Source organism: Hydra vulgaris, chromosome 09 (assembly GCF_038396675.1).
Source record: "Hydra vulgaris chromosome 09, alternate assembly HydraT2T_AEP".
Classification (NCBI taxonomy): Eukaryota; Metazoa; Cnidaria; class Hydrozoa; order Anthoathecata; family Hydridae; genus Hydra; species Hydra vulgaris.
The window spans coordinates 4,266,920-4,280,235 of record NC_088928.1 but is presented as its reverse complement, the minus strand read 5'-3'; the positions used below and the strand labels follow the sequence as shown (position 1 = coordinate 4,280,235).

Sequence of the window (13,316 nt, the reverse complement as noted above, 5' to 3'; positions counted from 1 at the left end):
TATGTATGTATAATACATATAAAATATGTATGTGTTTATTTATGTATTCATATGTATACATGTGTGTATGTATAAGTCTATATATTATGTATGTATGTATAAATATATATATATATATATATATATATATATATATATATATATAAATATTAAATATATACATACATACATACACTTATAAATAAATGTATATGTTATGTATACGTAATATATACACATATACACACATATGAGTGTTTATTTTGTCGTATGTATATTTGTGTGTATTTGTATCTGTATATGTGTGTTTATTTCTGCGATGAAAATATATATATATATATATAAAATACATTTTTTGTGTTAACAGTATTATTGTTATTACTATTGTTATTATTGTTATATGTTTGAAAAATACTAGTGTTGTTCCTATATAAATATGTGTGTACTAAATGCTATAGGATATCCTATTAATAATAATTATTTAACAAAAATGAAAAGAACAAGTTCAGCATAGTAGAAAGAATATATGAAAAAATATCGATCAGCCTTAGCTGGAAATTTATTTCCTGAATGTTTAAATTTGTCTTCGAGCTGTGAGGCTGCACCAATATACTACCTATGCTTCATTGAATGAACTTTCTCTACCAATATTGACAGCAAATTCTAGTAATACTTTGTTGCAAAATACTGTCCGTAAGTAACTTTACTTTTCTGTAAATCAATTGTTTATATTTGAAAATTATTATGTAAATGTTAAATTAATTTTTAATTGTTTGAGAAGATACAAAAATGAGTCTGCAAAATAAAAAATATGGCATGAGCTGAAGCCAGCAAGAAAATTTCTTGCATAGTCTATCTGATTGCAGAAATGATATTTTTTTTTGCTGATAAAGGTAAGGGTCTATTATCAAGCAGACTATGGCTAGTGATATGCATTAGCACTTATTGAACTTTTTTTGTTTTGTTTGTGTGTATATATATATAATATATATATATATATATATATATATATATATATATATATATATATATATATATATATGTAACATTTTTAAACCAGAATATGTGGGTTTTAATAAGCAACAAAACATAAATTGAAAAGATTCTACTATAAGTCTTCTACTTACTTATAATCTACTAAAATAATCTTACTAATTCTACTAAAAGTCAACTACTAAGTTTTTCACATGTTCAACGAAAAAGAGAATGATAAAAAATGTTAATGGTGGTACAACTGTTAATGAAAATACTTGTATTGAAACTCTAGTTATTTATCTTTAACTTCAAAAAATTTAAAATGACACTATTATATTATATTTCTGGTAAATTTTGTTTTTGCAAATTTTATCTTTTAGGAGTTTTACTGTTATCACATAATCTAGATGAAGACAATATATTTATAGAAGACTTCAGAAACTTAATGAAGATAATAATATTAATGTTGATTAAGGTAGGTGACTATTAATGAACAGGGGGCATGTGTGCATTTGGTTTTTTTAAATATTATGTATAACTTATTTTTATATTTATTACCTATATTTGAGTGTATATTACTCTAATTTATCTTAAAACAGGATATTTGCACTTTAACAAGCAACAAAACCTAAATGAGATGGTTTCGAATCAACCTTTAAAGATTTCTATATTTATAAGCAAAAATCAATTGAGAGAGGATTTACATCCTGGTACAAATGCTAATGAAAATACTTGTGAATACTCGGGCTTCTGGGTCTCTCTAAAGTATTTACTTATTTGCATTTAATTTAAAAGTTTATAATATTTAAAAAGTACAATAGTATATTTGATGAATTATGTTTCTTAATGGGTTTCATAAATTCTTAAAGGGCGTCTCTAATTTAGGTTGAAGTAGGTGGCTCTAAAAAACAACTTGAAAAGAAGAATGAAGGGTCGATTCCGTTTAAATGTACAGACACAAACAAGCGTGATTAATAAGGAAAAAAGCAATTTTACTCTTCCATCGAATCATCACTCTGGTTTTTTCAAACAGCATTTTTTATAGTGCATTTATTTAAGTACAATACAAAACAATAGACTAAGATAATCATTTATTTTGAAATTTATTATAAAACTTGTTTTTTTTTAAATAGATTAAGGCGAATCATCAAAAACCATTACCAATACAGATCGACCAAAAAATCAGACAAACGAAACCTCTCCCATGGATGATGCCATGTTTTAGCAAAAATGATTGTGTCACACCATTACATAAAAAGAAATTTGGGCTACTGCAATAGTTTTTAGATAAAGATTTGAATTAAATTAAATTTGAACAGGTTACCTCGATTGAGGAATTAGTAAAGTTCGAAACCCGACTTTTAAGAAAAATTAGAAAGAACATTCGATGCTACTGGAGTTGTTTGTAAAAATGCGAAAGCGTATTGTTATACGATTTTAGATTTTATAATGACGGAAGAGGCGATCAATCGAAATTATATATTATGTATGGTAACCATGTGCCAAGCGTCTTTTATTAGTTTATTTTAATGATTTGGTTTTTTATTTCTCTGTTTATTTTTTCTTCGTAGTATTATTGTAAAATAATTTACCTTAAAAAACAAAAATAAAACAACAAAATTGTCGTAAATATAATGTAGTATATATAAAAAAAGGTTTACATGTTTAAAGCTATAAACGTGTCTAAAACCTACGAATTTTTGGTCTATCATTAAATCGTGCTGAACAGCTGTTAGTTCAGGCATAAGTTTGGAAAACTTATGCCTGAACTAACTTAAGGCATTAAATAAAGTTTCCGTTTGGAAACTTTATTTAATGCCATAAGTCCGTTTTAAATTAAAGAAAACACGAATTTAAAACCTCATAAAACACGAGTTTAAAACCTCAAAAACACGTATTCAAAACATAAAAAAACTCGTGTTTGAAACCTTAGAAAACACGTGTAAAACTCCAGTTAAACTTCCCGTGAAATCCACGTGTTTCTGGTTTACGCCTGGATCGTAACAAACACGTGTTTATACGGGTTTCAATTCCGAGATTAAAACCAGATGTGCCGACTGGGTTTATAATGACCCGACTACTGATATCATCATTGCTTTATAATTTGTAACTGATAATTTGAATCATTCTCAATATTAACATCGTGACATCAAATTTCGCTAAGACAAACAACTTTAAAATCAATTTTGCTTTTATACAAAAACTGCTTGAATAATTCAAAAATTTTTTGTAAGCTTCTAATGTTTAAGTGCAAAAGTGAGAACGAATTAATATCCAAACATTCAATAAGGTTTTCCGATTCTATATCATAGTATATTGGATTGAAATTTCTAATTTTTCTTTATAATAGTTAATATCATGATCAGAATCTTTATTCAGTAATAGTGTTTTTTTATTTAGAATTGATTTAAATTCAGTGTTTTGGATAATATTATTTTGACTAATTGTAAGGATAAATGTATCAAAAAAAAAAATTAATAATAATAATGAATAATAATGTAATTATTTTATTAAGTATAATAAAATGTGTTTATTTAAAGGTTAAAAGTAGAAAATGTGATTAAGTGCTGGATTGCTTTCTCCTAAAATCTTTCACAATGAGTTTATCGTAAATAATAACAAAATAAATACTATTCTTTCTTTGTTCTTTCATCTTGTTTTGTAAATTTTTTCTTACTTCACGTGTTTCGCTTGAAAAATCTTCATTTATATAGATTCCCGATCCTTTGAGTTTATTTGCTGCCTGTAAGACCTTTACTTTGTCCTTATAGTGAAGTAATTTGACAACTGTGGTTCTGGTCTTGTTTTCTTCATTTTTTCCCGTTTTGTGAGCTCTTTCTATGTTGATATTGCCAAGACGTATATTAATCTTGAACAAATTTTGAACTTTTCTTTCAGTATCATCCCAATTTTCAAGTTTTTTTTCGATAACTCCATCAATCCGAATATTGTTTCTTCTTAGTCTGTCCTCCAACTGTCTTAATTTTTTTTTTACCTCATCGATAGCGTTATTATTTTTACTTTTAATCATTTTTTCCAGTTAACTTATTTTCCTTAAATTTCCTGCGTAATATTTAAACTTTCTTCAATATCTTTATTAATATGTTCTAAATTTTTTATTCTCTCGGTCAGGGCGCCGAGAGGGGGTGGCCAAAGGGACAGTTTGTCCCGGGCGGCAGATGTCGATGGGGCGCCAGATACCGAAGTAAAACAAAAATAGTCTTTTTAATCTTAAAATGCCATAATTGAAATGTATATATTAGTTGCGTAATATAATTATTTTTAATTCCTCGAAATAATTTTAAAATATGAACTCGTCATTCCTTTCGTACTCTATATGCTATAAAATTTAAAATGCCCCTTGAGAATTTCGCAATCATCAGAGTAAAGTAAAAAAAACGTAAACGTTGATAATTAGCAATAACATTATTATAATTAGCATTAACATTAACAAATACAATTTAGAAATAATTCTATTCCGAATTTAGAAAGTAATAGTAAATATTTTTCAACTCTTTACGATCAACTTATTTATGGTAATTCATGTTTAAGATTTATATTCAACTATTGAAATATTGATTTATGACATTAGCTTTTTGAGATTGAGTTAATAATTTTTTAATGAGCTTGCGTTGTTGACCATGCTATTATTTTATTGATGCGTACAGTTATTTACAGTAACTGTTTATAATGAATCGTAAAAAACTTTCTGGTGCCCAGAATAGGGCATTGGCTTCCAAAAGGGCAAAAGAATGTGAAAAAAATAAACAAACGCTCCAAGAATTACATTGGTTTTACAAAGCTACTAATCAAAATACTGATTTGAAGGTGAGTTAGTAGAAATATATAGGTCTATATATATAAATAATATATATTTATATATATAAATAATATATATCTATATATATAAATAGTATATATCTATATATATAAATAATATATATATATATAAATATATCTATACATATATATATGTATATATATATATATATGTATATATATATATATATATATGTATATATATATATATATATATATATATATATATATATATATATATATATATATATATATATACATATATATATATAGATAGATAGATATATATACATATCTATATATATATATATATATATATATATATATATATATATATATATATATATATATATATATATATATATACATATATATATATAGATAGATAGATATATATACATACATATATATATATATATATATTTATATATATATATATATATATATATATATATATATATATATATATATATATATATATATGTATATATATATATATAAATATATATATATATATATATATATATATATATATATATATATATATATATATATATATATATATATATATATATATATATATATAGATAGATATAGATATATATTATTTATATATATATATATATATATATATATATATATATATATATATATATATATATAGATAGATATAGATATATATTATTTTCGAAGCAATTTACGAATAATAATTAATCATTTTTCAAGTCGGCCGAATTAAATAAATCAGAACAAACAATAGAGTTATCGTATTATGATCTACATTCTCTTGGTTCTGTAGAAAATGAAACAGACGACAGTTTTAATGATGAATTGAAACCCGAAGAAAATAAAGGTTTTTACACAAACAATAATTCAAAATAGTTAAATAATTAATTAAATATTAAGTTTTAATTTTTTTTTTTTAATTCAGGCGTTGAAAATGACCCAGCACTCTGGCCATCGATTCTTGAGCAAAAAGAAAAAGAAGAAATAATCAAAAAATGTCCATCAACTTTACCTGATGATTTCCCACGAGATGCTTCTAATAACAGGGCTTTCCCAAAAGAAGTTCTTTTCATTGCATTGCCTAATGGAGAAAAATTTTAAAGAGATTATTTGATATAAGGCCCATCGTCTAACTCTCTTCTTTGTGTCCGGATCCAATGGGGATCGATCTCTTCTTCTTCGCTGGAATGGAGGAATAAGAAATGACTGGAGAAAATTGAGTGATCGTATCAAAAGTCATCATAGCAACCCAGTTCATCAAAGCCATTATCTCAATTGAAAGACTTTGCACTCAGCTCTTGTCAATCAGCACGGAATTGAGAGTTCCAAAAGACGCTAGAAAAGGAAGTAGCCAGATGGCGTGAAATACTTCGTTGTATTTTAGATGCAACTTTATTTTTAGCATCTCAAAACTTATCATTTAGAGGTAAATATTCTAGTCCAGAACTCTAAATAATTAAGAATAAGTTCTTTATTATTACAGAACTTCTATGATATACGTTTAACTAACGTAGAAATTATTGTTTTAGGGCAATATTCGTCAATGGAGGAGAACGAGAAAGGGAACTTTTTAAGTTGCCTTGAACTTATTTCTTGTCACAATGAAACATTAAAGAATCATATTGAAACAGTTGCTCGTCATCAAAATAAGGGAACCAGAATGCAAGCTTACTATCTCTCCTGGCAATCACAAAACGAATTCATCAGTGAATGCGCTACATTAGTTCAAGAAGCAGTTGTAAAAGAAGTAAAAGGTGCCGTATGTTTTACGATAATTACCGATGGGACCCCAGATGTATCTCACACTGAACAAGTCACGTTTATTCTTTGATTTGTGCAATTCAACTCGGGTAAGATAATTTAGGAAGTTAAAGAACGATTTCTCTGCGTTGAAGATATGGAGAAAAAGAAAGGTGCAGATATTGCTTATTTAATTTGCAATGTTTTAGCGAAATTGAATCTCGATTTACAAAAATTGAGAGGCCAAGGAACGACAACTGTTCTAATATGGCTGGAATCTATAATGGAGCCCAAGCTCATATACTGGAAAAAAATCCGTTCGCTTTATACATTCCTTGCGGTGCGCATAGTTTAAATTTAGCTGGAGTTCATGCTGCTCAGTCTTGCGCTGAGATCAAAACGTTTATTTGGCAATATCCAAGCTTTTTACGTGTTCTTTAGTTGCATCCCAGCTTGATGGAAAATTCTTCTTGAAGAAACGCTTTATCACTTCACAAGCTCTCAGATACTAGATGGTCAGCCCACATTGCAGTTGTAAAACCTTTAGTGAAAAAACATGAGAAATCATTGCTGCTTTGGACAGAACCGTTAATCAACTTGACCTAACTCCGGACATGCTAAATCAAGCGAAATCGTTGGGAAAATTTTTTAAATCATTTGAATCAGTAGTTCTCCTGACCATTTGGTATAAGACACTGCAAAATATTGATGGTGTTAGTCGATGTGTCCAGTCGGAGTCAATCACCATTGAAGAAGAAGTCATCCTCATTCAACATCTTCTAGATGACCTAGGTCGCATTCGTTCGTTGTGGAATTGTATTTTGACTGAAGCAAAGCTAGTGGCTGGAAACCTAGGCTTTGATACAGAATTTAAAGTGAAACGCACAAGAAGAGTGAAAAAATTCCACGAGGAACCATCAAATATAGCCCACTACCTCGACAATACAGAAAAGAATTTTGAAGTAAGTATTTTCAACGTGGCATTGGACCACATAATTCTACAAATTCAATCAAGATTTAATGTGGTCAAAAAGGTTTCTTCTCAGTTTTTCTTTATCTAGCTTCAGTCTGATGACCCTTCTTTACAAGATGACAATGCTCGTCAACTTACAAAATTCTATTCAAATGACGTTAAAGAAGATGATCTTGTTGAGGAAACTTGTCACTTTGACCAGTTGAAAACATCTTCCTTTTTCAATAGAGGCAACTCTCTCAATCTTTTAAATCAAATATATTCCAAAGGCTTACAACCAATTTTCCCGTCGATATGCATACTTTTGCGCATCTTTCACACAATGCCAATATCCGTTGCAGAGGGTGAAAGATCTTTTAGTAAACTTAAGATTATAAAAAACCACTTCAGAGCCACCATGGGACAAGAGCAACTTTTAAATCTTATGATGTTGTCTATTGAAAATGATCTCGCGAAATCATTGTCATTTGATGAAGTAATTTATAATTTTGCCTCGAAAAAAGCTCGAAAATTTTATTTAAGTTAGGAATTGTTTATGCTGTGGTTAGTTAGCAAAAAATGAAATAAAGTTAAAGTAGCTATAAAGGCATACTGTATTTTCTTGCTTCAATGTTAAGTATTTATATGAAGCGAAATCTATAAGGGCGCCAAAAAAAGGTTTTGTCCCGGGCGGCTTGAAGGCTCTCGGCGGCCCTGAGTATGAATACAAACATTTATAAATTTTTTATCAAGAAAATAAAAAGTAAATGTTTTTTTTTTGAGCTTGGCTCAGATTTTTGTTAAAAACAAGTTTATGTAAGCATATTGTGGATCTTTACTATACATTACGCATGTTTCTATATTCAAATATAGAAATCGAGATAATTATCTCGATAGTGCTTATTTGATGCATTTAAATGGTTTACATTTTTTAAGCTTAAATTAAATTTTTTCCTCTTTTAACAATTTAAACCATTAAAACAAAAAATCATAATTATATATATATATTTTTTTTGATATAGAGATTTAAATTTACAAAACATAATATATCAATAAAATCTTCAAAAAACTTTAATAAAGCAAAATCATTTTGCATAAGCATACCCGAGCTTTTTTAAAACTTCATTTGAATGAAAAACAAAGTGCATAGCTAATAAGTCGAGAACCAAAAGGCTGTACGTATATTTTTTGTTTTCGAATAAAAGTAATTAGTTTACTTTTTCTGCTTTACCTTATCTAAACTTTAATTTATTAGGATATTTTAGCATATTTGAAGCGAAAAAATCATATATGAATTCAGCGGTCTGTTGGTTCTCTACTGACAAGTTTGATCCGCTGATCCGCTTAAATGTAGGTCGGAGCAGCTTCTGAAAACAAATGTCAAAAGTTGTTAGGTACACAAATAAAAACCATTAGGTGTTATAGTTTGAAAACTATCATTACTATTTAACATATTCGTTTCAGTAATAATATTGCGAGCTGGTCCACTACGACATCGATAAGACTCTTTTACAAGGTGATAAAGTTGCATTCCATTTGAATAAAGTTTATTTGGGCTGTCCATTGATTAAAACATCAATTCTAATGATATTCATTGAGTTTTACTTTTCTGGTTGTCTTGCAAAAGAGGTAGATGGTGGAGCGTAAATTAAAACGTGTTTTAAAGAATTGCATGCATTATTCACATCGAAAAGCCATGAAGTTTGGGTTGAATCTCTTTGCACACGTCGATGACGAACAATTCACTCGAATGAAAGTCAAAAACGTGAAACGCTACTGTAAGCAATATCTTTTGCAAGCTGCTAATTTTCAACAACTTCATATTGCAGAGCTAAATTATTTAAAGCATAGTCTGGAGTAGCTGAAGTATCAGTTGAAATAATATCTTGACTTCGGTCAGAAAAAACTATTTCATATTCAAGTTGATCTGAAAATGATGAAGGGTGAAACGGTCCTTGACTATTACACAATTCAAAATTAAGAGTCGTGCAATGCTTTGTATTGCACGCCTCGTCCAAATGCGAGTGATATTGATGCATTAGCACCTGTTGTTGAACCAGATATTAAAAGAGATTTAGAATCAGCATGGTCGTAATGATTAAGGTAAGAACAAATCCGAGCACTCCAATAATCACAATAGTTAAAAGTACTTTAAATTTCATGACATTGCATTCTTATTGTAAGTTTATTAATATTACTTCGACCTAGATTTGCTAAAAGCCTTTTTGTAAGATTTATACCTCTAGTGAGAACAACATTGTAAAGCAAACGAATTGATCCAGGCACTACTATCATTGATGGTGACAAAGTAGTAAAACGAATTAAAAATGTTTGACCTGATGGGTTTGCTAGCGTTGCTTGAAAATAACAGTAATAATTTGTTTTTCACCTCGGACACCATACACTGTAGTAAGGTTATGTCGAGGGTCTAACAAAGTACCATAACTTGATTGATGAGATGAACTCATTTTTGTTGTATTTAGAGGTGAGATCACTACCTAATATATTGTTCTCTGCAAAATGGCAGAAGCTATTAATCCAGGCGAAATTGATCCTTTATTTCCTGATGGAACTGCAGAACCATCATTAATTGATATTGATCCAAGCGAGGCTTTACCAGAAGTGGAAATAAAATTACCTGAAATACCATCTGAGCCAGGAGCAAAAATTTCATTTTTAAGAAGTGAAATATAAAAATTGGATTGTGCTTTTAATAAACAAAATATTTCTGTTAGAGATGTTGATCTAGAAATATAATTAAAAATAATTAAAACACTTGATGTTTAAAATAATTGCGAGTAAAGAAAATAAGTAAAATTTGACTCTAATCCTTTTTATATCTATTTTAAAATAGATATGAAAAGGATTAGAGTCAAATTTTTTTAATTTAAAGACGAAAGTGTTTTTGAAAGTACAGCACCAATGACAAATAAAATTTATAAAATTAACCTAAAAAATAGTGGAATAAAATCCAGAGCTTTGAATGATAGTAATATAAGGCAGTATATGCTTAAAGATTAAGGGATAGTAGATTTTTTAAATCCCCAAAAATATCTGCTGAGCATATTAACACAATTAATGAACTTCTTGATCAAATTAATGAACTTCTTTTGATAGTTTTACCACAGATAGAGGAGCTTAATTATCTAAAGCTTTAGATATAATTGTAACTACAGCTAGCAATATTTTTCCAAAAGTCAAAATTAGTGACATAAAAAAAGAGATTCAAAGTAAAACTGATCTTATTGTTGAAGAAAAGAGTAAAGAGCGTGTAGCTCAATTTACTGTAAAAAGAACAAATGATAAAATAAAGTCAATAAAAGATAGAGAACAAGGTGATATTGAACTTGAAAAATTTAACCGTCATAAATTTATAATAATAAATTAAGCTATTAAAGAAATTAGAGAAATAAGTGTTAGAATTGAAAGTCTTAAAATTAAATCAAAAAGTCAGATAAAAGAAATTCGACGGCTAGTTAAAACATTATATTATGATGAAAAACTTACACGGAAAAGAATTGAACTTGTTTTTCATTAACAGGGGATAACACTATTTGCTGTAATAATAGCTGTTGGAGTTGTTCTTCATGAAACTTTTTAAAAGTTTTACTAGCGGTGGTAAGCCTGATAAAGGTGATCCAGACAAAGATGGTCCAGGCAAAGGTGGGGATGGTGGAGACGGAGGAGATTGTGATAAAGGAGATGGACCAGAAAAAAATTAGGACTTTCTCAACCATCTTGCAAACTCTTTAAAATAACTTGCTTCAAAATTTGCAAACGCAATTTATATTATAGGGAACATTTTATATTAGATTTTTATTATATATAAAAATTTTGTTATATATTTTATAAATTTATATAAAAAATTTTATTATATATTTTATATTAGATTTTTATTATATATAAAATTGTTGGATTTGTTGCTCAAAATGTATAGATCCTTTTCTATAATCATACGACTAATTGCCATAATAATACGAACAACAGCCATAATCATACGACTAATTGCCATAATAATACGAACAACAGCCATAATCATACGACTAATTGCCATAATAATACGAACAACAGCCATAATCATACGACTAATTGCCATAATAATACGAACAACAGCCATAATCATACGACTAATTGCCATAATAATACGAACAACAGCCATAATCATACGACTAATTGCCATAATAATACGAACAACAGCCATAATCATACGACTAATTGCCATAATAATACGAACAACAGCCATAATCATACGACTAATTGCCATAATAATACGAACAACAGCCATAATCATACGACTAATTGCCATAATAATACGAACAACAGCCATAATCATACGACTAATTGCCATAATAATACGAACAACAGCCATAATCATACGACTAATTGCCATAATAATACGAACAACAGCCATAATCATACGATTAACTAATAGATATAATAGCAAAAAGAAATAAAGTGTTAGAAATAAACGTCATAAAAATGGCAGTTGATACTACTACAGGTGGTGGATAGGATACACTTGAGCATTTTAGTATTAATATAAATGGTGAACCGGGCAAATACAAAGGCTATCTAGTTTTAACAAACATACTTGTAGCAGGTTCAAATGGGTCATAACTTAGCGAAGGCAAGCATTACTACCCAACTCCAGAGTTTAATCTAAACTTTAAGTATGAACCTGTAGAGTCTTTACCAAACATGGTTTTATCAATATAAGATGTTAAACAAACTGACAAACCACCTATACCAATAAAAGGTGTATCACGTTGTCAAATAACATTTGCTGATCTAGAAACTCCTGCGATATATGTTAACGCTAACTTTTCATTTCGCATAGCATACAGAAATATATTTCTTACTTATTTATATCCGGAAGTAATGCATCCACCTCAGGCTTGGGTTGAACCATCTAACAGTATTACTTATAGAAATATTTTAAATTTTGTTGTATCATTAGCTACGACATATTGCGGAGTTTAAGCACTTTTGCTTTATTGTACAATGTATTTATAGATTTCATGTTTACTAAATGCAATTTAATTATAGATTTCATGTTTACTGCAACAGATTTTGGTCTTACAAGCTTAAAAGAAGTTAAAAAAATAGACCCAAAACCAACAGAAATAAAACCAACAGAAACAAAACCAACAGAAACAAAATCACCAGAGACAAAACAGCCAACTAATGTTTATATTGATACTAACAACCGTAGAGAGGAGCTCTTCTTGCGGCGAGAGATATTGCAATTTATTATGCTCTTACCTGTTAAAGGTATATATTTGTAATAAAATACAAAATGTCTCAAACACTTACAGTTTACTGGACTAGCAACTTAACTGTTACATACACATTAACGATTCCGTTAATGACGTCAATCTATTTAGAGATTGCTTTGAAACGTATGGTATAGCAAGGTGGCCCAGGCTTTATAGCGTATTATAACTATTTCAGACAACTTTCGCGATAAAAGCATGAAACGTAAAAAAATTTCAAAACGTTTATCTATTGCTGCTACCACTTGTGATGAAGTTGGACTTTTATCAGGAGTTGTTGCAGGCTCTATTGCTGTTATTGTTGTTGCTGCTTTTGTAAGCATTGCACTAGCTGCAACTGGTGCTTTATGTGGAGTTATCTCTGCATTGCTTGGTTTCATGAAAAAAAATATAACAGCAGCAGCAAACGCTTCCACATGTTATTTACATTAGCTGCAGAAGCAGCTTTTTCTATTTAAGGAGGGTTATTTCGCGCAATTATTGATAATGAGCTGTCAGCTGATGAGTTTCAAGTCCTCGAGGAGATATATATCAAAAATTTCTCAGGCAAGTTGACACAGAAATGTAAAAAA

At 28.7% G+C, this 13,316-nt stretch overlaps 2 protein-coding genes and 1 long non-coding RNA gene across 3 annotated transcripts; all 3 read left to right on the top strand.

Moving 5' to 3' along the window:
- Window positions 1-435: 435 nt before the first annotated feature.
- LOC136084501 (uncharacterized) lies at window positions 436-2,574 on the top strand. The gene is made up of 4 exons (XR_010640596.1): window positions 436-672; window positions 1,335-1,429; window positions 1,554-1,719; window positions 1,840-2,574. It is a non-coding gene; the product is annotated as an uncharacterized LOC136084501 (long non-coding RNA).
- A 1,873-nt stretch (window positions 2,575-4,447) lies between these two features.
- LOC136084978 (uncharacterized) lies at window positions 4,448-8,079 on the top strand. Its single transcript, XM_065806375.1, has 4 exons — window positions 4,448-4,782; window positions 5,500-5,626; window positions 5,705-6,205; window positions 6,309-8,079. Exons 1-3 carry the CDS (start codon window positions 4,645-4,647, stop codon window positions 5,878-5,880), a joined length of 441 nt encoding a protein of 146 aa, XP_065662447.1. The 5' UTR covers window positions 4,448-4,644; the 3' UTR covers window positions 5,881-6,205; window positions 6,309-8,079.
- Window positions 7,134-8,018, top strand: LOC136085192 (uncharacterized). Its single transcript, XM_065806481.1, has 2 exons — window positions 7,134-7,481; window positions 7,581-8,018. Exons 1-2 carry the CDS (start codon window positions 7,134-7,136, stop codon window positions 8,016-8,018), a joined length of 786 nt encoding a protein of 261 aa, XP_065662553.1.
- Window positions 8,080-13,316: the final 5,237 nt, after the last annotated feature.